This window comes from Fukomys damarensis, unplaced genomic scaffold (assembly GCF_012274545.1).
Source record: "Fukomys damarensis isolate Sample0158 unplaced genomic scaffold, DMR_v1.0_HiC HiC_scaffold_20, whole genome shotgun sequence".
Taxonomy (NCBI): Eukaryota; Metazoa; Chordata; class Mammalia; order Rodentia; family Bathyergidae; genus Fukomys; species Fukomys damarensis.
In genome coordinates this window covers 33,642,063-33,665,302 of record NW_022900932.1, presented here as the reverse complement: position 1 = coordinate 33,665,302, position 23,240 = coordinate 33,642,063, and the positions used below count along the sequence as shown (strand labels likewise).

General features: G+C 32.6%; 1 protein-coding gene across 10 annotated transcripts in view; it reads right to left on the bottom strand.

The window, feature by feature from the left end:
• Positions 1-23,240, bottom strand: part of Pcdh15 (protocadherin related 15) — an 802,311-nt gene that overhangs the window by 419,285 nt on the left and 359,786 nt on the right. For 9 of the 10 annotated variants that reach the window (XM_033766616.1, XM_033766617.1, XM_033766618.1 and 6 more), the window contains 2 exons: positions 14,827-14,946; positions 1,019-1,129 (listed from right to left, as the gene is read on the bottom strand). In XM_033766616.1, coding sequence (XP_033622507.1) covers positions 1,019-1,129; positions 14,827-14,946 — 231 coding nt within the window. Of the gene's footprint in view, positions 1-1,018; positions 1,130-14,826; positions 14,947-17,947; positions 18,037-23,240 lie in introns of those variants that run through there. The other variant, XM_033766622.1, reaches the window with a different exon arrangement.

The window sequence follows — 23,240 nt, the reverse complement described above, 5'->3', positions numbered from 1 at the left end:
ACAGATAGTTCACTTCAATCCTCTTAGTTTTTATTCAGAACTTCTAAGATTCAGAATACCTTAATTTTAATATGCCTCCAATGTGATACCATGTCTACCTTTTGGTAGCTCAGACTTTGAGAGATAATGCAATATATGCTAAAAACATGAATGGAGTATTGGTAGCACATTAGGTGGTAACTTAGATGGTAAAGAATACAGTGAATATCACAGTGGCTTTGGTATACCTGCTCCCATGTCATACCACAGCAATATATGCGCACCTATGTTATAGTGGCATAGTTTGTAGTAGCTAAAACTTGGAAACAGCCCAGTTGCCCATCAGTTGGAAATTGGATAAAGAAGATATGTTTTTTTCTATAAAATGGAATAATATTCAGCCATAAAGAATGAGAAATTATATTCATTCACAGAAAAAGAGGATACATATTGAGGATATACTCCTAAGTGAAATAAGTAAGTCACATATGTATAAATACCAAATAGTTTCTCTGGTGTGAATAAACTACAATACTACATAAGATCCTAATGAGATAACTGACAATGTGAAATAGGAAGAAAAGGGCTAAAGGTGTAGGGGAAGTGGGAAGGGTAGGAGAAAGGAAATAAGGGAAAAGAAAAAAATATGAGAAAATGAAAAAATGGAAATAAAGTATTTGTAAATGGGGAGTGGAGGAGGGGGTGAAGGGAGGGCAGGGACAAGGGGGAAAAATGAGAACCAAGACCTGTCATGTAAAGGTACAAGATCCCAATGATGAATGTAACTATACTGTACACCTGAAGTGTACCAATAAACTCAATGAGAAAAATAAATAAGAATATAGTGAGTAAAATAGTTAATTCCCAACCCTCTTCCATCCATTTTCCCATCTAGAAAAATATATAAATCTCACCACTGACAGAGGGCCCTATTGAGAAAGTAAATCCCATCAAGCACACTAAGAGCACTTAATACATTTAGATGTGTTCTTCATTTCATAAGTTCATGGAAAAAAGTTAAAAGAAATTAAATACTCACATTGGCTTGGACGAGGACAAAGTACCGAGCCTTATCTTCATAGTTGAGCCTCTTCTTTAGCACGACGTTGCCAGTCAACATGAGGGGGATTTCAAAGGTGTCATTGGAACTCTGCAAATATTCAATTTCCAAAATTCAGGTTGTTGGAAGTTAAACTTAGAATTACTGAATATATGATAATTTAGGTAAGTGGATACCATGGTTTAGTCCTCTCGAGAGTTACAAATGGCATACTACTCATCTGGAAACAGATTATGACTATGAACTTCCAATTTAATATTCACATCATTTTTCAAAACATCTTATTTTGATCAATGGGTCTCCTCAGAGTACTATGATAATCAATTATGTAAGTTTTTTGCCATGGATTTTCATACATATTAGGGTTATTCATCAATAGCCCTCAAAGTCTAGGTATTTAAAAACCTTCCCCGTTACTATATAGTCTGTTCACCATTTGTTTTAACATGAAAGAATTCAAACACTGAAATTTGTTATCTCAATATTGATGTGATTTTGTATTCTAAATATTTCTGATTAACCAAATATATTAATGTTAAGTTTTTCAGGCTTTATAACAGCCACTCATTATTTATCCTGTCAAAGACTTAGTTTCTTTTTTAGAAAAGGTAAATTCCAAAGTGCCTTTCAGCTCTGCTGCTTTGTTAAAAGTAACTCTCACTGCAAGAGTATTTGCAGATAGAATATTATTTACAAGATTAGTATCTTATCCTTATAAAAGAGCTCTTAGCAGTCTTGTATTTTACTGCCACTGTGACAATTGTTAAAATAGCATCACAGTGACTACAACAGATTGGTTTTATTTTAGGCACTGGAACATTTTTTCTCCAAAGTTGTACTCGTGGCCATCTCAATATGTGCTTAGCTTGGAGTTACATCACATTTTTCCAAGTGGAGGAGGAGGAGCACTAGGAAGAGGAAAAGCAGGAGAAGGAATGGGAATGGAAAGGCTGTTGGGAGTGTGCTAGTGTCTTGAAATCAGTGTGAGTAAATTCCTAAAAGTCACTCTGGAAAGTGAGACTCAATGAGAAAGTAGGTGAATCAAACCTGCCAGGACCAAATTAAAGGAGTATGATAATGTACATATAGATATACAGACATAAGTAATGCAGATTTAGATTAACTTTCTATGAGTACAGTTACGATATATATATATATATATAGATATAGATATAGATATAGATATAGATAGATATAGATACACAGATCTCATTGATATCTTTTTTTAAATTATTCTGTACTTACATAATCATTTTTGCAAATCTTTCTTGGATACAGGCATTTAAAAAGGAATAACTTCAAATACAGAAAATGAATCATGAAGAATATTTACAATACATTTTCTAAAATGTTGCCCATTTAAGCACTGTTTATATCTGTTACAGGGGAGTGTGAAATAACTTAATCTACATATTTAAATTGGATATGGGAATAGTCTTAGTTAATAATTGTCATTTACACTGTAACAAATAATATGTCATTATAAGGTTATCACATATTAGCAACTAAATGACTACAAAAAGATTTATTAGTTTGTGTAAGTTGCTTATCTTAAAAGCACCTCATTCTGGACTCCAAATTAGTTTTAAAATTTGGTGGCTCTGTATGTCAAGGAAAGCAATTTTCCAACAAGGACACTAATCTACCCCAACTATGGTAATTCCATTCTCTTCACCAGAAGTTAGTTTGAAATTTTTCATACATATGATTCAATTCTGGGTGATTAGAATTTTCCTTAATTATAAAAAGAGATAAAAGGGGAAAATGCTCTCTTTTCTACTTATAGACACTGCTATCAGGGTATTAAGAATGTAACTTCAACTGCCACTTGGAGACTATCGCTGGAACTAATTTACAAGAAGTGACTAACATATTAATGATGACAAAGCATAAAATGAAAAGAACCTTGATCTTACTGTCTTTAAATTGTTGGATTACCCTGATCAACCTCCTCTAAGAGGCAATAAATGACTTTTTCAGTTAGGCCACTTACAATTTAGTTTTCTGTTTTATGTAGATGAAAGCACTTTGGATTCATGACTATAACCTGTTTTTGTGTTCATATACTACAATCCCTTCGCCTTACATACAAACCAATGTGTCCTCAAACTTGCCATTTTTTCTCATCTAAACATGCTATTGCTCATTTCTCTGTGTGGTAAATTCTGAGTCTTATTCTGCAATTACTTGGTCATCCAACTTAGGATGAAGTGTTTGATGTGACATTACATTATTTATTATCAAACAAAACATAATATTTGTATTTTTTGGTTTGCCCTAGCATTCCTCAGGTCCACTCTATGATATAGAAATACTTATCTTTTTATCTCTATCAAAGCAATAAAATGAGTTTGTACAACTGTTAACAGTTTTTGTTAAACATCTGTAGAATTACTACAAACATCAAAATTAGTAGTAACATTACCGCTCTTCACACCACACTTGGTTAGCCTTAACCCTTATTAGCTAAATATTTTATATGTAGCTCAGATTTCAATTTTAGGTGTTTCCTAATTACTTATATTTCCAGAAACAAAGGGACAGATATGGCTTATGGTAAAGTTGTTTCTAAAATGTTAGAAAGTTAATGCATTACATTTAACCAATTTGTTCAATAAGCAAGTATTTTTGAGAACCTACTCTTTCTCTAAAACAGAATAAACAAAAACAGAATTAGAAACAAACGGTAGATACATATATTGAATATGCCAACTTTTACCTCAAGGAAAAAGCATTATGGATTATATAAGCAATAAGTAAACACCCTGTGTATCATGCTTAAAAAAAACAAAACAAAACAAAAAAACAGGGCAACCCTGAAAAGTTCCATGTTCATCCCCAAGACCCTTGCTAATTAAAGTGACATTGTAAGCTAAAGGAGACCAGAATGTTCAGATAAGTATTAGTGAGGCACACTGGGAATTGGGAAAACTGCTGTTATACCTAGGAGGTACTTTCCTGCCAAACACTGCATCATGCTGGTCCTACAATGAAACAAAGACCTAATAATATTGCTAACATATAGTTTAATCTATTTTTTTAAAAATACCTTCTCTGTAATAATTTAGAATGGAACAAAGCAAGCAGAGTGCTCTATGTAGGTCCAACCAGCAACCACGGGACACTGCATTCTTTCTGGAGATTTCCTTGTCCAGACCACAGCCACCTGACCCTGACATTTAACCAGTTCAGTTTACTGGTACTGGACATTTCCTTTTCTGCTAATAATTCTCAATTAACTATTCTTTCACTTGATTGTTTTAATAAATCTGTTTCATAAGTTGCCTCTGGGTATTTTCTTTAGTTTCCCAGCAACCTACTCCATTACTCCAGGGCAGTGGGCTGTGGATGAGATATCCTGCTAAAATCACATTCATAAAGCTTTACCTAATGGTTAAAAATAAAGTAATATCTTGTAACAAAACAGTCATTAAAATTGTATGACATGATAAGGCCATGAGGAATAGGACAGTAGTGCCTACTGCTTACAGTACCTATGACCCGTGAGAAGTTTCATGGTATCAGTATTTGTTTTCTTAATTTTTAAAAAATGCTATCACTACGTTTTTGCAGCACAAGTACTTTAGTCATCTTGGGGATTGGGTACATGTACACATTCCAGCTTGTTTTTTGTTTTGTTTTTTAATCTTTCTTCCATTTCTTCCCTCTTATTATTCCTCTCTCCCAATTTTCACTATTGCCGATTTTATTAATTTTATCTCATGTTATGGCATATGTTTAGAATCTTTGAGGTCATTAGGTTCCTATATATGGCATACGTTTATTCTACTGATTTCCACTTCCTCTCCTCCTCACACCTTGCCCTTGCTCCCCTGAACCACTTCCATGTTTCAGGAAATCCATCCCCTTGCCCTCTTCTATCCATCCTTTATTATTCTTTTTGTTTGTACTTTGCTTCATTCAAATGAGACACACCATATTATATTTAATCTTGTGTGTCTGGCTTGTTTCACTCAACTTTTCATTTTCCAAGTGCACCCATTTTCCTACAAATGTCTCAAATGTGTCATTCTTTATAGCCATGTAGTATTGCATTATATATTGTTACCAGATTATTTTTATCCAGTCATTTGTTGATGGGTATACAGGCTGCTTCCTGGATTTAGCTATTATGAATTGTGTTGCTATAAACATCAATATGCATGTAGCACTTTAGTATGATGTCTAAAGCTATTTGGGGACTACACCTAGAAAGAGGGATAGCTGGGTAATATGGAATTTCTAATTTCAGTAATTTGAGAAATCTCCATACTGATTTCCATAATGGTCATGCAAGTTTACATTCCCACCAACAGTGAAGAAGAGTTCTTTTTCACCACTGCCATGCCAGAATTTCTTATTGTTTGATTTCTTAATGATTCACATATTCTTTCCAAATAAGATGGAGATGCAATATCAGTTTAATTTGCATTTCTCTAATGGCCAGAGATGTTGAACATTTTCATATATTTGTTAACCATTTGTATTTCATCATCTGTGAAGTGTCTGTTCATTTTTCTTGCTCATTTCTTCACTGGGTCTTTGATTTTAGGTGGTTTAATGTTTTTTCTTGAGTTCTTAATATATCCTAGATACCACTCTTCTGTGTGAGAAGTAGCTGTCAAAAGTAATTGAGATTTCAGATATTTTCAGTAGTCTGCATTTTTAAAAAGCCCATCAAGAAACTGTGATGTAGATGGCTCAAGTTTTACTTTGCAAAGGACCAAAAGATAATTTTGGGAGTGAGTCTGCATTTTGTCTCTCTTTTATTAATTGTCCTATCCTCACATATTTAGTGCTCTGTTCCACGATCTAAAAGAAGAGTATGGAATTAGAGCTGTACCTATTTATTTCAATATTACATTTGTGAAATTAAGCCATTGCCCCCTTGCTGATCATTCAGATGCAAAGCTATCCCTTATCTACCACATAAATACAAACATTCACATTTAAGGATGTATTAAATATTACAATTCAGTTAAATTTAACGTATGATAAAAAATAAAGATAAGTAGAAAAGAAACAAGGCGGGGGGATTTAGCTCAGCGCAAGGACCCAAGTTCAATCCCTGGTACCAAAAAAAAAGGAAAAGAAACAAGGGAAATCATGATTTTAAAATTGTACTTTCAAGAGCTTCAGGACACAATCCTTACTCAAAACTTGTTCACTTCTAGGAAACGCTGTGAAAAAAAGAAAGAAAAAAAATCCCAAGGATCTAAAAGACACGATAAGTTTGTAAACTGGGCTGTGGTCTTGTGCTTTTAATCTGTTGTGTTTCCTCCCACTGACCTTCATCCTGAAGAAAGGCACTGTTAGGTGGCCAAAAATTTCAGTTTCAAACATAGTTGCATGTTTTTTAGTCTAACATAACCTGTCAGAAGAGTAACCTGACAGACAGTAGGAATACACATCCATATCCATATCACAGATTACTCATCTTGAAGATACCCCTAAAACCACAAAAATATATCTTGTTCCAGTCTATGATGAACCTCTCACTTGAAAGCCTGGACTCTAGTCTCTGTGAGAGTGTAACTTTAAAATTCTTCCTAATAAAAACGCCTTATTCATCTCTACTGATGCATCTTAATTTTTTTCAGAAGGAAGTGGGTACTTGTGATTAGAAGTCCCCATTTCGTCTTTGGAGGACCTTCCTATTACCAACCCAGTGACATTCCCATCATTTTCTAAGCAATTTCCCAGGTCATTGTATTTAGAAGTGATTGACTAATTGACTTCAGAGTTATTTATGTTCCAAAGCTGAAACATCACAAAATTGGAGTGAAGAAGACCTAGGCTCAAACTTTTATGCAAAGACATTTGACAACTAGAAATAGAGCATTTAATTGTAAAATAGCAATATATTAGGATGGCTTCAGATTCTCATAATGTAGTGCACCATTTATATTAACATACAATATAATTCTCTGACTCAATTACCTAAAAGTAAGTAATAATTGTATGTGCTTAGCTTGAAATATTTTAATAACATCTAAAATTTGGACTTTGATTTATATACAGAAATACTCAAGGACAGTGATTTGTTGAATACCCTTTTACTTTTGAAGTTTTTTTTTGTTTTGTTTTGTTTTTTGTTTTTACTTCCTGACTCAGGAAATTCAAATGTATTACTTGCTTACCCATTACAAAATAAATTATGACTTTTTTTTGTTGTTGTTCTCAATTCCCTACCGCTGTTAGGGAATCAGTGTATAACAATAGAAGGACATTTTACTCAGGAAGAGTTGATGAAAGATATTACCACCCACTGAAACATTCCTGTAAAGCTTCTGAGGAGAAAGCCGGCCGTGCATACTGCTGTCATGCATGCCCTTGGTGCTTTTCTGAGTGATGTCTCCACAGAAATGCTCTGCTACATGCTTAGCCCATGGAAGCCTACCCCAGGAGACATGTCAACAATTTCCTTCTTACCACTTGATTAAAACTCTCAAAATACTCCATAAACATCACTGTAGTCTGATATTTAAAAAGATTAAGATAAGTGAGAATGACAATCTCTTATATGAATACTCTTGTCAGTCTTCACAAAAATGAGATTTAAACTAGCAGAATGCCTATCCTATTTGCAATTTTTCATATAGGATACATCCTCAACAATAAAGATATTTTACAACATGTGATAACATACTTTGTCCTATTTCAATTAGAAGGTTTTTGTTGTTGTTGTTGTTTGCGTTGGCTTTAAAAAAAAACAATTTAATTTAACAATGTATTACAGATAGTTTTACTTTTTTTTAATGAGATAGAAAAATAAAGCTTGGTAGAAAGGAGACAAAAAAACAATAAATTTAACTTTGAAGAATACTGCCACTTCTGGGACACACTTAACCAAATTTACCCAAGAAAAATCATATCAATATTCTCTATGTTGATTTATTCTTCTTTTCTGCTAGACCAATCATATCCAAAATTCCCTAAAGATAATATAAATCTATAAATTAGCTTAGTTGGTAAACAGCAGAAACTCAATCTTTAACTAAACATACTGAGAAATTTCAAAATATGTTCAGAACTTCCAATTTAAAAAAAAAATGGTTTCATACATTTTGATTATAAAATGGGTATCTTTCGGGTGGGATGTGAATTTTTTTGCCCTGTAAGAAAAGAACAAGATTGAACTTTCTACAGACTCACAGATTCCATAGGTTTCTATCTGATCAAGAGAAACATTCAGTGCTTCCAGTTCCAGGAAATAATGGGCCTCATTCTCTGAATACCCACACTCCAGTCATGAGTGTCTACTTTTCTTTCTGAAATAAATATCTTTATGCCTCTTTCTGATGAGTCCTAATTATTGCTTTTCTCTGATGAAAGTCAGTGAACCTACATCCCATCCCAAGGGTGATCGAATCAAGTTCTCCTGCTTTGCTTTAGGGATTTCCTTGGATCCTATCCAACGACATTACCAAAAAGGCATATAAGAATAATATCTGATGATACTTAATATGAGCATAGTACACATTTCATAGATACTAAACGCTCCTCATTAAAGTTCTATTGGTTCAAACCTTAGAACAGATGGTCTCTGCTACTAATTCCTAGCAGGTAATTCAAATATCCCTTAATGAACAATAGGTGAAATAATAAAATTCAGTTATGAATAGAATGCCTTTTCTTCTCTAGAATAAAAAAGAGAACTTACATAGGTTATGCCGTATGAACAAAGCTCCACGGTTCATTTTTTATTTAGACTGCATATCCACACATATAGCAAATCAGCAAGTGGACTCTGTTTATAGTTGCCATTCAGGCATTCATGCTAATGGATGTTTGGCCTGAACATGTTTTTCTCCAACTCTCACAGCAGTGGAAGGAGATGCACCAAGTTGTACTTTGGTCCTGTAGCTCACATTTTATTAGTTAAATAAAGTAATTTCTCCCAAGTGTAAAAAGTACAATCTTGACATATTTCCAAAGGGAGGAAGAATCAGAAATGTCTGAGAGACAGCACAAATGCTTTCACTTTGAAGTGGGTCAATCAGTTAGGCAGCCCTTTATTCCCAAACTTGCACCTTTTTTTATTTTTAGAAAATCATTTCAACCGCAGTGAAAAGAATGGTAAAAGAAAATTTCAATTTTAACAATTCTGATTCTACTCACAAATTAAAGAGCTTTGTTATGATGAAGAGTTTGTAACCTTTGGCTATTTTGAAAGTTTACAATTTGGAGTAATGAAAACGTTCTGTTTCCTCCTTCTCATTTTTTTAAATAAATTTTCTGTCATTAAGAAAACATAGGTAGGGTAAGAAAGACACTAATGAAGCAAATGACCATTTTCAATTTACATATTATTTAAAGAACAGAATCCTTATCCTCCTTTCTTTTGTATAGCTTGTTTAGAAAAGGAGTCAAACACACCTTTTTCAAAATAAGTCTATTTAAATGAAAATCAAAGTGACAGTAAGATTGGGCATTAGATTAGGTGTGATAAATTCATAATTCCAGTCTCCTAATTAGTATATTGTCTTTGTGTACTTCCTTCCCCTTGGGTGTAGGCAGAAACTGATCTCCTTGAAAACACAGAATACTGCCTGGGGGGACAGGCGGTCATTCTCATAATTTCATTATGCTAAATAAGGCTCTGTCATGTAACCACACCAGATCAAAAACCGTCCTTGCAGGCTTGATGAACTGAACAGCATAAAGACAAGGCCCATTTGGCAAGTAACTGAGGAACTCTAAGAACTGAGAGTAGTCTCCAGCCCACAGATAGCAGGAAGCTTAGTTATACAAGCTCTGTGTTCTACAAGCCATGAATAAATTTTGACCGCAATCTGAATTTCCTTGGAGATAGATTATCTGCCAGTTAAATATCCATACAAAACTAAATCTCAGCAGCAACACGATTATAGTCAAGGGAGCCAAAGCAGAAAGGCCAAATTGGGCCCATGCTATTAGACTACAGAAACTACAAGAATACAAGTAAGTATTGTTTTTAAGCTAACATGTTTGTGATCATTTGTTTTATATAATAGTGAATAATACACTATGCTATTCCCTAAAACTTGTCTGAAGTATTGGTGGTGACAGACACCGCCAGTTATTGACAATTATATTTGCTCAATCTTCACCTTAACAATTTTATAGTGAAACTACATTTTTCCTTCTCTCACATTAAGGAACAAACTGACGTGAAGGTACTCTCACATATGATCTTACTTTGGAAAGCATCATCACTTTTTTAAACAGTAATATTATTAGATACCTCAGAGTCCAACACTTTCTCTTAACACTGCCTTTCTTATAGAGAAAATACTCTGAGATATAATTGAAATTTCAGTGTTTCTAGTGTCAAACAGAAGATGTGTCAAACTAGCAGAGTATTATCACAGAAAACAGTCATGGATGGAATGAATATATGTTCCTTTTTGTTATAAAGATGTAAAGTGTTGTTATTACTGTTGCTATCCCATTATTTAAGAAACCAGGAAAATTATAAAGTAAAATAAATTTAAAAATTACTAGTCTTCTAAAAATATGATGAAGAAATTGGGAACTAATTGTTTTGCTACTTTCTGAATAACTCCTACCTGACCTATTTGTTCCACAAATTGTACCTATAAGCTCAAAACAAAATATAAAAATCATCCAAAAACAGAGACCAACACAAACATCTGATATTCTTGGAGAAAGAACTAAAATAGGTATGTTATGAAGCAGAGGGACACTTGGAAAAGTAGAGGACATATGTGAATTTACTGTTTTATGGTAAAGAGAGAATGCTGAATTCAGGATTATCTTGAAACAAAACCTTTAAGTTTTATTAGAAAGTGTAAAGTCTTCAGGGACTGACCGATAAGCAAATAGTTTTGGAGAATCAAAGCTGATGGAATATGAGGGGACAGATAATGAAAAGGAGAAAGTTATAAAGAACAAAATTCCCCTAATACAGTATGTCAAATATCTAGCTGTTCTCTAACCTATACTTTTATGAGGAAAATTACAAGCAAATCAAGAAAGAAAATATATATGCTGAATGGAGCATTGAGCTGCACTCAAGAGAGTTTTCAGTTTGTGTTCAACCAACTTGTCTACTAAAAAGAAAAGCAAATAACAACAAAAAATAATACTTCTCAGAGGAATAAAACAGCAACAAAAATATCTCTACAGCATCACATTCCCAATATCCAGGATAAAGTTCAAAACAACTTCACAGGATGAACAAGAAAATGTTATCCTTCTTCAAAAGGAAACATACAAAGAAGAAAATGATATAACAATCAGACAAGGATATTCAAGAAGCTATTAAAAGTATCTTGTGCTAAAGATGTCAAAATACCATATAAATGAAAAGCTTAAAAAGTGTTTTATGGTTTGTAGAAACACTTAAACTATAAAAATATGGATAATTAAGGCTTAAAGAATGCAACATCTGAAACTGAAAAAAAAGGCTACTGAATAGGTTTAACAGAATGGAGATGATGAGACTGTGACCTTGACCAGAGAATAATATAAACTATCTAGTTTGTAAAAAAAAGATGGAACCACACTTTAATAATTCAACAGAGCCCCTGGAGCGAATGGAACAACATCAAAATGCCTAACATCCTGTATATGGAGTCTCTGAAGGAAAACACTCAAAGAGAAAAGTCGAGAATTTGGCATAAAATTATTAAACCAAAAATAGATAAAAATATTTATTTTATACAAAATAAACATCTGAATATTCAAATATCTCAGCAAGTATAAAACCATGAAAAGATAATTATAAGAAAAATTATACAATGACATGTGAGAGGCAAGGTGCTAAGCACCCAAGATCAAATGAAAAATTTCAAAGCAGGCCGAGGAAATGGCACATCATATACAAGAAAAATGATTAAATTTCCACTGAATTTTTCTCATCAAAAATACTGATTAAAGTGATGGGAAAAATTCAACACAAATACTTCTCATTGCCATATGACAGTTGTTAGCTTTGTGATTGTCTACAAGACACAAAAGAATTAAGCAACTGGGACACCCGTGGATATACATGTGTTGCCTCAGGAACGGAGGATAGGAGTGCTGGTCTGATAGTGGCAGACTGCTTGGAAATTGAGACAGTGTACATGTTTCTGTTTCTCAAGACGAAAGATATCTAGATTTGAATGTGAAATTTCATACTTTTTAGATAATGGTTCAAAAATTATTTAAAATAATTTGTGATTTAAAGTAATGAACAGTGAAAAATTGGGTGGAAAAGAAACAGAGTTTTAAATGGGACAGACTAATCTACATTTTCTATTATTTATCAAATAGCATTAAATTAATTTAAAGAAATTATAATATTGGTTACCAAAGCAAGAGATGAACATGTATTCAGGTTAAATATGTTCATTACACACTGACTTTTGCTGTTATTAAGAAATAACCAGAAGAATATAGTGCTGTTAATATGATCAACATTTTTAAAAAATGTTTTATTAAGTTTGTTGGTATATTTTAGGTGTACAATATGATGAAATTCATCATTGGGAATTTGTACCTTTACATGATATATCTTGGTTCTTGGTTCTTGTTTCTTCGCCATTTCCCTCCCCTCCTGTCAATCCTCCACCACTCCCTATTTACAAAGACTTTGTTTCCATTGTTTTCCCTTTCTCATATTTTTTCCTTTACATGTGAAAATATAGAATAGTTTCTCTGGTGTGAGAAACTGAAAGTGTAAAGAAGAATCAAAATGTAGAATAATGTGAAACAGGAAAAAAAGGTCTAAAGGAGAGGAGGAAGTAGAAAGAGTAGGGGAAAGAGAAGAGGGGAAAAGAAAAAATACTCAAAAATTAATAGTGGCAGAATATAAAAATCAGCAAGTATTTCTCTCACAAACTGTACAAGAAAAAAATCTGGTACTAAAGTTTACACTATGTTTTTAGGAGGGCTAAAGGTGGATTCTTCACCTAAAATTGTGCCTTGATCAATCTTTTCTCTGCCAATATATTCTAAATTGGTGATATGTTTAGTCTTTTGCCTCACTGAATTAAGTTTACATGCAAAGAATTTCTTTATACTGCAGTGGTATTAGTTTGCTAAAATTTATTATTCTTTTTTGTAATTTTGAAACTGTAATGTAGTTGATTAGTTATCCATTCTGTAAGGAGGGAAAGCTCACAAATCTCTGAAAAGAAGCATCCAGAAGTGAATATTAAATAGCTAATAATATTGAATAGCTATAATATTTAATAGCCAACAAAAACTTTAAAAAATATGTAAAGATGTATGTGTATGTGTGTGTGTGCACACTTGTGTGTGGTAGTATGTAAATATACATGTAGTCTCAACATATATAACATTAGACAGTTTGGTATTATCTAATATATCTAAATATTAGATTGCTACTTAAGTAAGTACTTCCCTAAAATACATGGACTGATAACTCTTATTGCTGATTTTAGTTTTACAGCTTGGAGAGTAAAGATTAGGAAATGGCCATCATATAATCATACATGATTATCATAAAATGTAAGCTAGAAACATGGCGCAAACATAAAATTAACTATTAAGGGAAATAACATAAGAGCAAAGTAAATGGTTTAGAAATAGAATGTGTAATCTGATATCTTTTCTACTATCCAGGAAAAGGGTTTCTCTGGCCTTCTTCTGCTGCTGTTTCTGTATTCCTTTCCATTTTGTTTCTTGTGGAACCCTTCATACTGACAGATCTCTGTTATATTCCCATCATGTCATCAACTCTTAGTTTCACAGACAGTGCCTTCCAGAAAAACTTAAAACAAAACCAAAACGTCCAAAACATTCACTTGATACTGCTATGCCTATAGGCTTTTTGTTTTTCATTTTTATTTTTTCAAATGTTTTGAAAATTTAAAAGGCAGTAGTAATATGGCTATTTCAACAGAACCAAGGGGAGAAACAGTGGAGTGTGTGTTACTTTGAAATTGGACTATGCAATTTAGTAGTGTATCACCAGGAAAACCACTTAACTTACAGACATGGTTTTCTCTCCTAAGTAACAGAGATGCTACTATTAATTTACCTGTGCCAAAAAAATGAGAGTCATGTAATATCTTACAATAAATTAATAAATCTTGTTTTGAGTTCTCAATCTCTGTGTGCTCAACAGAGATTTTGCATGTTTATATGTTTTAATTTATTTAAAGCCCACATAAGAATTATAAAAGTGAAAATAAAGGCATAATGTCAATTCAGCACTTTTTATATTCCAAATATTAAACACAGGAACAAAGAATGAAAATGCCCACTTAAAAATTGTTTTTAACCCTGCAGAACTCAGTTAAAAAAAAAAAGGCAGGATGTCAGCTAGAGTTTGAATTAAATACTTATGACTTCATCTGGTGTTGTATATTACTGGAAAAAAGGGATTTCATGGTCAAAGAACCAACACAGAAACACTACAATATAATTCAAACAAAGAAAAGTCTATATCTAGAGATTTTGCCTCCTACTTCATCCTAAGTTTTATCTATAGCATGGCTCCCATCTTCAGGGTTTGTCCACATCAGAAAAGTATTTCTTGTGTGTTTGTGGGTTACATTAGTTACACTGCGGTGATGTTACTAGTCATTTTCAAGTTCCATAATGCATGTGTGTCATATTAGGTACACTATTTTCAATTACTTGTTAGAATGTTTATCTCTAATGATTTATTCTGTGATTAGAGGTCCACAAATAGAAATTTACAAATGAAAGGTATATTATAAAATGTAACACAGTTCCATTAGCCAGAGAATAGTAGAATAAATATCAGCAAAATAATGTTAATTTTATTTCTCACAATAAAATATCTTTGCATGTTGTTACTTACTTACCGGATCTTCCGGATTGTACTGGATAACATATTCGATCTGTCCATTTGGGCCATCATCTATGTCAGTAGCTCCATTGTCTCCTGAAAATCCTGTAAATATCGTGGTGCCAACTGGAGTAAGCTGAAAAGTAAATAACAACAACCAAAAACACTGTCAATTTTCATCTTGTCAGCTAAGCACCAAGTGTTTCAGCACACAAACCAGTCCTTTACTACACAAATGAAGGGAATAGGCATCTGTTGACAACCACAGAACAGAAAACACTTGCAAACCACACGTAGGAGTTCTTATAATGTCTAAAATTTCCAATTTCATGATCCTTGCATTGGGTAACAAAATACAAAGATTCAGCAAATGACATATTTGGACCAATTTATAACCATTAGCGTCTTAGCACCTGTGAAGAAGATGCATCTGCTCTTTAAAAACCTTGATGCATAGGCTGGGGATTTAGCTCAGCGGTTCGGTGGCCCGTCTTGCAAGCACAAGGACCCAAATTCAATCCCCAGTACGAAAAAAAAAAAAAAAAAAAAAAAAAAAACCTTGATGCATAAAGTTTATCCACAAGCTAGATTTTAAGTGGAAAAAGGAAGTTAAGTTATGTATTGTAAATTTAAAAAAAATGGAGACAACCACAAAATCCCAATTGTTAATTATATGCATACATAAAGTCTGCCAAAGAAAAGTAGGAAGAATGAAAACTCGGTTTCACAAGAGAGAAAAATGAGTTTCTTCAGTGTTTCTAATGGTGAATGAGTAGAACACCATCATATCACAGGAATGGAAAATTTGGTCACATCATTTTACTCTTAATTAAAAGAACAACAAAACTAGAAATGTGTGACATGTAATAAAATGATTTAGCATTTTGGCTTTTATGATTTGACTTGTTAAAATTGTCTCCCAAAGAATCACTGTTATGATTTTTACTTATAGATCTTTGCACAATGTATTACATATCCAAAATCATTTCTATCAGTTCTTCCTACCCAGTCCTCGGGCTTGATCTGGAACCCAACTCATTAGTTAAGTTGCAATTTAATGAAGTTATCACCACTCCTTTACCATTCCTGACACAGCCTACCCTACACCAAGTCAGAATATAGTGTCCTATTTACTTGTGATTGCATTTTACACTTTACTTACATAATTTCTGTAATATTTTGGTAAATAATTTCATTTTGCAAAAACCATAATCTCTGTAACTTGACACACCAGAGATATTAAAATTTTGTACTGAGATTCATTTTGGCAATTAATAAATGAGAGATTCTTTCATGGCAAAATAATTTAAGAGTGAAAAAAAGATTTAGTTTCAGGTCTATTTTTAGGGACTGCAAACTCGAATGTCTATAAAGATCCATCAGGTGAGGTAAAGTGTGAAGCCAGCCTAATTGGAATGGTAAGAAATGGGAAGTGTATGTGCTCTCTAATTGTTAGGTGCAACTCAGCCCCAGAAAAATTTTACCAGAAGAAAACACAGAGCTAAAACCACTAGATCTTCCAATATTCTAATTTTATATATCTCTTGACTCTTGGATTATAAACAGATTTTCAAAAATTAAACTGTGAATGGGTTAATCTACATCAATCAGTCCACCAACCACATTTTGAAAATTCTGGTTTAACAAAGAAAATATAACTATATTTAAATAAACAATAAATCATAAACAGAAGGAAAGCTGGGTATTTATAGAGCCAGCCCTCTTAGCAAGTGACTTTACAGGCAAATTTAAGAAGCTGAGAATGAAGTGAGAAGACAGGATTTTAATAATACATTTAAGAATGCTGACAGACCACTAGGGAATAGATTTACAGGAAATATATCTTAACTAAATGAGTTCTAAGTTGATGTTTTTACATAGTTTATAATAAAATACCTGATAATAGGTATGTTTCTCTTATAAAAATTATCCCATTCTTATGTAACTGCTCAGATTTTGTTGATTCTTTTTAGTTGAAAAACAAAAATTACACACACACACACACACACACATATACATCATGGACAACGTATTTTGAAGTATGTATACATTGTGAATTGTTTGCATCAATTAATGTAAAATCTTATCACATCCCATTTTTTTTGTTGTGGGAACACAAAATTTTCTTTCATCAATTTTCAAAAATATATTATCAATCACTACAATCAATCACCATGTTGAACTTGCACTTCCTCACCTAAGTGAAATTTTGTATCTATAACCACCACTAAACTCTACTTCTGTGAGTTCAAGTTTTTAGATTCCAAATACCAATGATATTGTAAGGTATTCTTCTTTCTGTACCTAGCTCATTTCACTTCTGGGATGCCCTTCAGATTCATGATTTTAAATTAATAAATTTTATAATTGGATGGAAAGGATTTGTTTCCAGAACTCTAATATCATCAACTTATTTAATCAAAGATCTTGTTACTAAAGAAAATAATTGTCATAAAACTACCACTCATTAAAAAATAAAGCAAAATGCAATGAAACAAAAAATATTAAACAATATGGTCTATGGAAATTTTTAAAACAAAAGTGTCTGTATCTTTCAGTCTAAAGGGCAGCATATATGTAATCCGGCAGCACATTCATGTTGAGCAATGTCCTGAAATCGTTTGTACTGCTGAAGGTAATATAAGTAGCACTGTAGAAAATGAATAGAATATTCAGGAAGAAATCAGGTCACCTTCCAGAATATTAAAGATCCTGGAATCTCTATCTACAGACATCTGGACCTCCAGGAAACAACCACTTTCTAACAGATATAACCACTTTATATCTGAAAGAAAAGACAAGGAATTTCCCCCACTTAATGAATTCTGCTAGCCCTATTCGTATATTCAATGATAATTTGTTACGACATTAATCTTTTTTATATCAACTCTTATGACTAAAACCAACTTTTTCCTTTTGTTAGAGCATTGTATTTTGTTTAATTATCTTTTATAACCTTTAAAAATCAACACACAAGTGCTGGGTATTTACTTCAATGGTTCCGCTGACTCGCAAACACAATCCCTGGTACAAAAAAAAAAAAAAAAAAATCAGCACACAGAAAAAACACAGCGTGGTGCTCACAGGCTGCTTCACCTCCCTGATTCTAAAGATAGAACACAGCTCAAGGCACCTACTCTTTGGGTCCGGCTGCCCTCCGGCCTGGCACTTCGCTCTTCCTGCCTCCCGGAAAGCGTGAACACAGCACGCAGGGTCGCGCGGGGCACCACGGGATGCGCGGGGCATGACGGAGAGCGTGGGGTCGCGGGGTCAGGGAGACTGAAGAAGGCCCCCTTGACGCACCCGAAGCACTGATAGGTTTTCTGTTTTTAACTTTTTAAACAAGCTTTTAAGGGAGACATATTTCAGTGGAATAAGAAGCACTTCATTTATATATTGTGAAACCATTCAACTTAAATCTGTACTTACATATCACACACTCAAAAAGGAGAATGAACAAAGTAATTATTAAAAGGGAAAATGGGTTAATGAAAAACTTTACAACACTTTCATCTGATAGTATGATCAGCCATTCAGCTGCATTTTTAATATACAATGACCTTATTTTCTTTTGGCAATTTTAAATTATCCAAGGACAGATGGAAAGTTTCCTTCGTGCTGTTTTAATTATATGAATTCAATTGAGCTAAATGTGAAGTGTATATTAACTATATATATGGGAGAAGAGGAGAAAATAACTAATTTGGCATTTGAAACACAAAGTCCAGAATGAAAAAAAAAAAAAAACAGATTAATTGATAAAAGCAACAGAATGAAAATTGCTTTTAAAACCCTGTTTTTAGTTGAGAAGAATATAAAAAATACTATTCTATATCAGCATTATGTTTCTAGTCTTATTCGATATTAAATTTCTAGTAATAAATATATAAGTTTATTAGAAGTCTGAAAATCTTTACTTCTTACAATGTTATATTTCCAAATCCAGACTTGAAGAATGACGACTTTCTCCATTGTTCTCTAGCTCGCCAAATTCAAAAAGGCAAAATTAAATATTACGGCGCCCTCAGACATCATTAATTAATGCTTTCCTTTATCCCTCTCATGCGTTTTTCACAGTTTAAGATCACATTTATAAATAGGTGTAAATTTTGTATGTATTCCTTTAAAATAAACTTTATCTTGTATTTTTTACTGCCATTAAGAAAATACATTTGATTATAAAATTCAGCAAAGACTGATTTTAGACTAGAAGAGAAAGTATAGACTATGCTTGCATTTATGCTTATAATTCTAAGGTTAACCAAAAGAATAATCTCCTATGAACTGTCTTTATTTCAAGATTTGAGGTAATTTTTGTAGGGCCACACATAATTTATCCAGTAGGATATATCTGGCCATACATATTTCTGTAATTCCTGCAAATTTCAAGTAGTAGTATGATTCCATAATAAATTCTTCAGTTGATAAATTAAAATGGAAAAAAGAATTGCTTAGCTGCAAAAATAGAAAAGCTTATCATTCTTAAAATGATACTAGATTGAGGTCACAAACAATTTCTAAGTAAAAGTTTAAATTATTGGGCCAGGGATCTAGCTCTTGGGTTCCATTGTCTGCCTTACAAGCCTAAGGATAAGGGTTTTACATTCCTTGAAAATTAAGTGAATATCATTAGTGTGACAGTGGTTGATTGTAGCATCCTCTTTCTTTCATTTTCACTCTCTTTGTAATTTCAGTAAAAATTAAAGATTTCCCCACATTTTGAGAATATGCTAGCTGTTAACTGTGGAGGAAAGGCAGACACAGCAACATGTCAAAATTTTATCTCAGCACTTGCATTGACTAGTGAGTTTTGCTCTGATAGTTACATATTTATGGTAAATATCTTAGCCAGATGTTACTGTTCATTTCCACTTCTACAGTACACAGAGTATTCAAACAGACTTACACATGTAAAAAGAATACAAAATGGATTAACAACTTGGCTGTTACATGTATTCAAGACCTACTGCTCAGATGATGGAACTATTTATATATGGTTTAGGATTTGAAACATTGGAAGCTTATATAAGAGAAATGAGTGAAAATAAGGTGTTATGTAAAAAAATGTAACGTTTCAAAAGACAGCAATGAAAATTTACAGTAGATTCACACAAACAGAATAAAGTTCAGACAAAATGGTTTTCAAAGCATTAGATTTCAGTTTCCGATTTCATTGATTTTCTTTATGCGTATGCCCCCATTAGAAATATGTGCAATATCTATACGCAGTATAACCAAATAAACATACACTACATAAGTATAAATACATAAGAAATTTCAACATTACTTATATTCATTACAGAATACCTGTGACAACAATGATTTGTAAATTTAGAAATACTATATAAGAAATAAAAATACTTGACAGATCTAGTATAATCTAGAATGCACTTTAGATCTCTTAAAACTGGATTGCCTGCTACTTAATTATTCATAGTTTTCAGGGAACTTCTCCATACAGATGGCTTGTGGAGGGGCTACCCCACTGATTATACCCAAAGTGGGATGTTATTCCATAACTGGCATATTTTGAAAGAAGTCCAACTAAAGCTTACAGGGACATTGTGGATGAGTGATCTGTGGCCTACTCTCGGTACCCCTGCAATGGCCATGTGAGAGACCAGAGAAATGGCCTGTGAAGCTATGGAGATTCATATGAGAGAACACACAGCTGAGGCCAGAGTGACTGGCATCCAAACGATGTTCCCCAAGTCAAAACCTTCTTAACTAGAAGGCCAAGGTTACTTGCTAGCCACAACCTACATTTTGTCTGTTCTGCTGAAGAATGTTTTGTCTCTTCTTTTACAAGCCTTATCTGCATCAACGACATATCCATAGCAACTCCACATAGTCGTTTTACCTCAATTTAAACATGATGTCTCCAATAAATATCAGCATCTTTGGCTGGCCAGGAGCTTTGCTGATTAGCACAGGCCACCATGGCTCCCTATTTTTCTCTCTGTAGCACTTCATAGAATATGGGGACCTGCTGCAGGGGTCCCCTATGCCTATGTTCTATATCTTTAAACATTTTAATAAATCACATATTTTATTTGGTTTTCTCAAGGGCCTGTGATACATGGAATGATGATCAAATTTGACATTTTTTTAGTGTCTCATCTATTTAGTTCATATTTTTTCTACAAATGATTTTATCACAGCTATTGGGAGGTACATAAAATATAAAGATAAATTAAAAAGCAAAAGTTAAAGAAAAATCAAAAGGAAGATAAAATATTTCAAGGTGACTCTAATAGTAAGAGATTTTTCCCTATTAAAAATGATGTATTTTTGAGGAGCTAGACTCTTTCACCTGACTGAAACATTACACAACGTGTACACACTGTAGATACCAGGTACATTGTACAATGTGTACACACTATAGATAATGTATATATCTACACACAATGTATATCTAATCATCACAAAGTATTTCATTAATATGTACAATTTTGTGATTTGTGTATTAATTAAAAAGTAAATTTAATTTATAAAGAAGCATGTTTCCACATGGGATGACTGAGGGAGTTTCATTTCATCTATAATATTGAGTTAATTTATTTTTTCTTAAGAATTGCTTTTTTTTAACAAAGAGGGGCCAAGGATTTAGCTTAGCGGTTCCGCCACCTGCCTTGCAAGCACAAGGTCCCCAGTTCAACCCCCCGTACAAAAAAAAAAACAAAACAAACAAACACAAAGTGAAAGAAATTAGAATGTAAATGAAGTGAAAGAAATTAGAATGTAAATGTTGAGTAATTTTCAAGTTACTACCCAGTATCTTATGTGGCATACCTCAATAAATTATGAATAGTACTCCAAAAAGAAACTACCCTTATTAATTGTATTCACTTTTTGAAATAAATAGTTTTCTCTATCATTCTATACAGTAGTTAAGTTCCATAAAATTACCATGAACACAGAGTTAATGAACACAAAACCTAGGACCCTTGGAGAAATATAGAGATGTATCCTTTTAATCTCAGGAAATAACATTTTTAATCCATTGATCAATGAATAACCTAGTTTTGTGGGTTGCTGTTTAACAAAAACAAAATAAATTTTGGATTCATTAACAAGTATGTCAAAACTAACAGTATTCTGACTTACCCCAGATAGAAGTTTGACTAACACACCTTACTCCCAAAGGCACCTTGTAACTATGCTTAGGAATACTACACAGGTCATTAGCACTAACTTAAGGCCATTTGAAAAAATGAAATTACCAAGAATAAGAACAACAACAAAAAATGAAAGACCTGAAAAAATGTGACACTAAATGAACTTTTAAAAAGACACTTGTCTAAAGTATGAGAATTGTAACATAATGGTGAAACATAGCCTTGTTTGACCCATTTGATGTCAAATTTTTTACATTAGTGAGTACATCTGTGAATGACTGCAAATGTATGATAATATTTGATTATTTTAGTTACAAATACATTTTAATTAGTAGGAACATTTACAAATAAGGAATTGCATATTGTAAATTGGCTCTATATAACAAACAATGTTAATTTTTTCATATTAGTATGGCAAAAAAGTCAATCAACCAGAAATTACAAATCTTAAATTTGGGTTTTATCTGTCTCTGATTAGTTCAATGAATTTTTAAAAATTCTTTTACATTGACAAAATTCTGCATATTTATTATATATTATATGATGTTTTAAAGTATATATACTTAGTAAAGATTTAAATATAGCTAAATAAAAATGTATTACCTATTTATAATTATGTGAATATATTTAATATTCACTCTGCATATTTCTAGAACACAGAATATCATCATTATATCCAATATATGTCTTAAACATATTCTTCAGACTTAAATGAAGTCCTATAAGAGAAAAAGATCAACACCATTGGTTTGAGCAATGAATTTGTGGGTATGACCCAAAGGTATAAACAATAAAAGCAAAAATGAACAAATGAGATTGCATTAAACTAAAAAGTTTTTTATAAAGCAACAGAAACTATCAGCTAAGTAGAGAGTCAGTTTACAGAAAATTTCATTAAGTATTTTTATTTTGCAGTATTTTCTTCAAAACAAAGTTTTGAATATATGACAACAAATATTTTGCAAAATATTTTGTACACACACACACATATACACATACAAAAATCATGCACATCATGAAAAGAAAAAAACTTGCATAAGTATTTTAACGCTAAAATTATTGAGATATCATGAGATTAATACAGGTTACCATTGGCCCCTACAACTACAAGAGGTGCTCAAAGTTGTGGCCATTACCTTCCAGACAATTATTAGTATGCCAAACTGCTGAAATGTGTATACAGTTTTGGGGAGCAGACTCTGTCTCATATATATGTATGTATTATATACTTATATGAATACTATATACATACATATATTATATACATATGCATATATACATACATATACACATATGTGCATTATATACATAT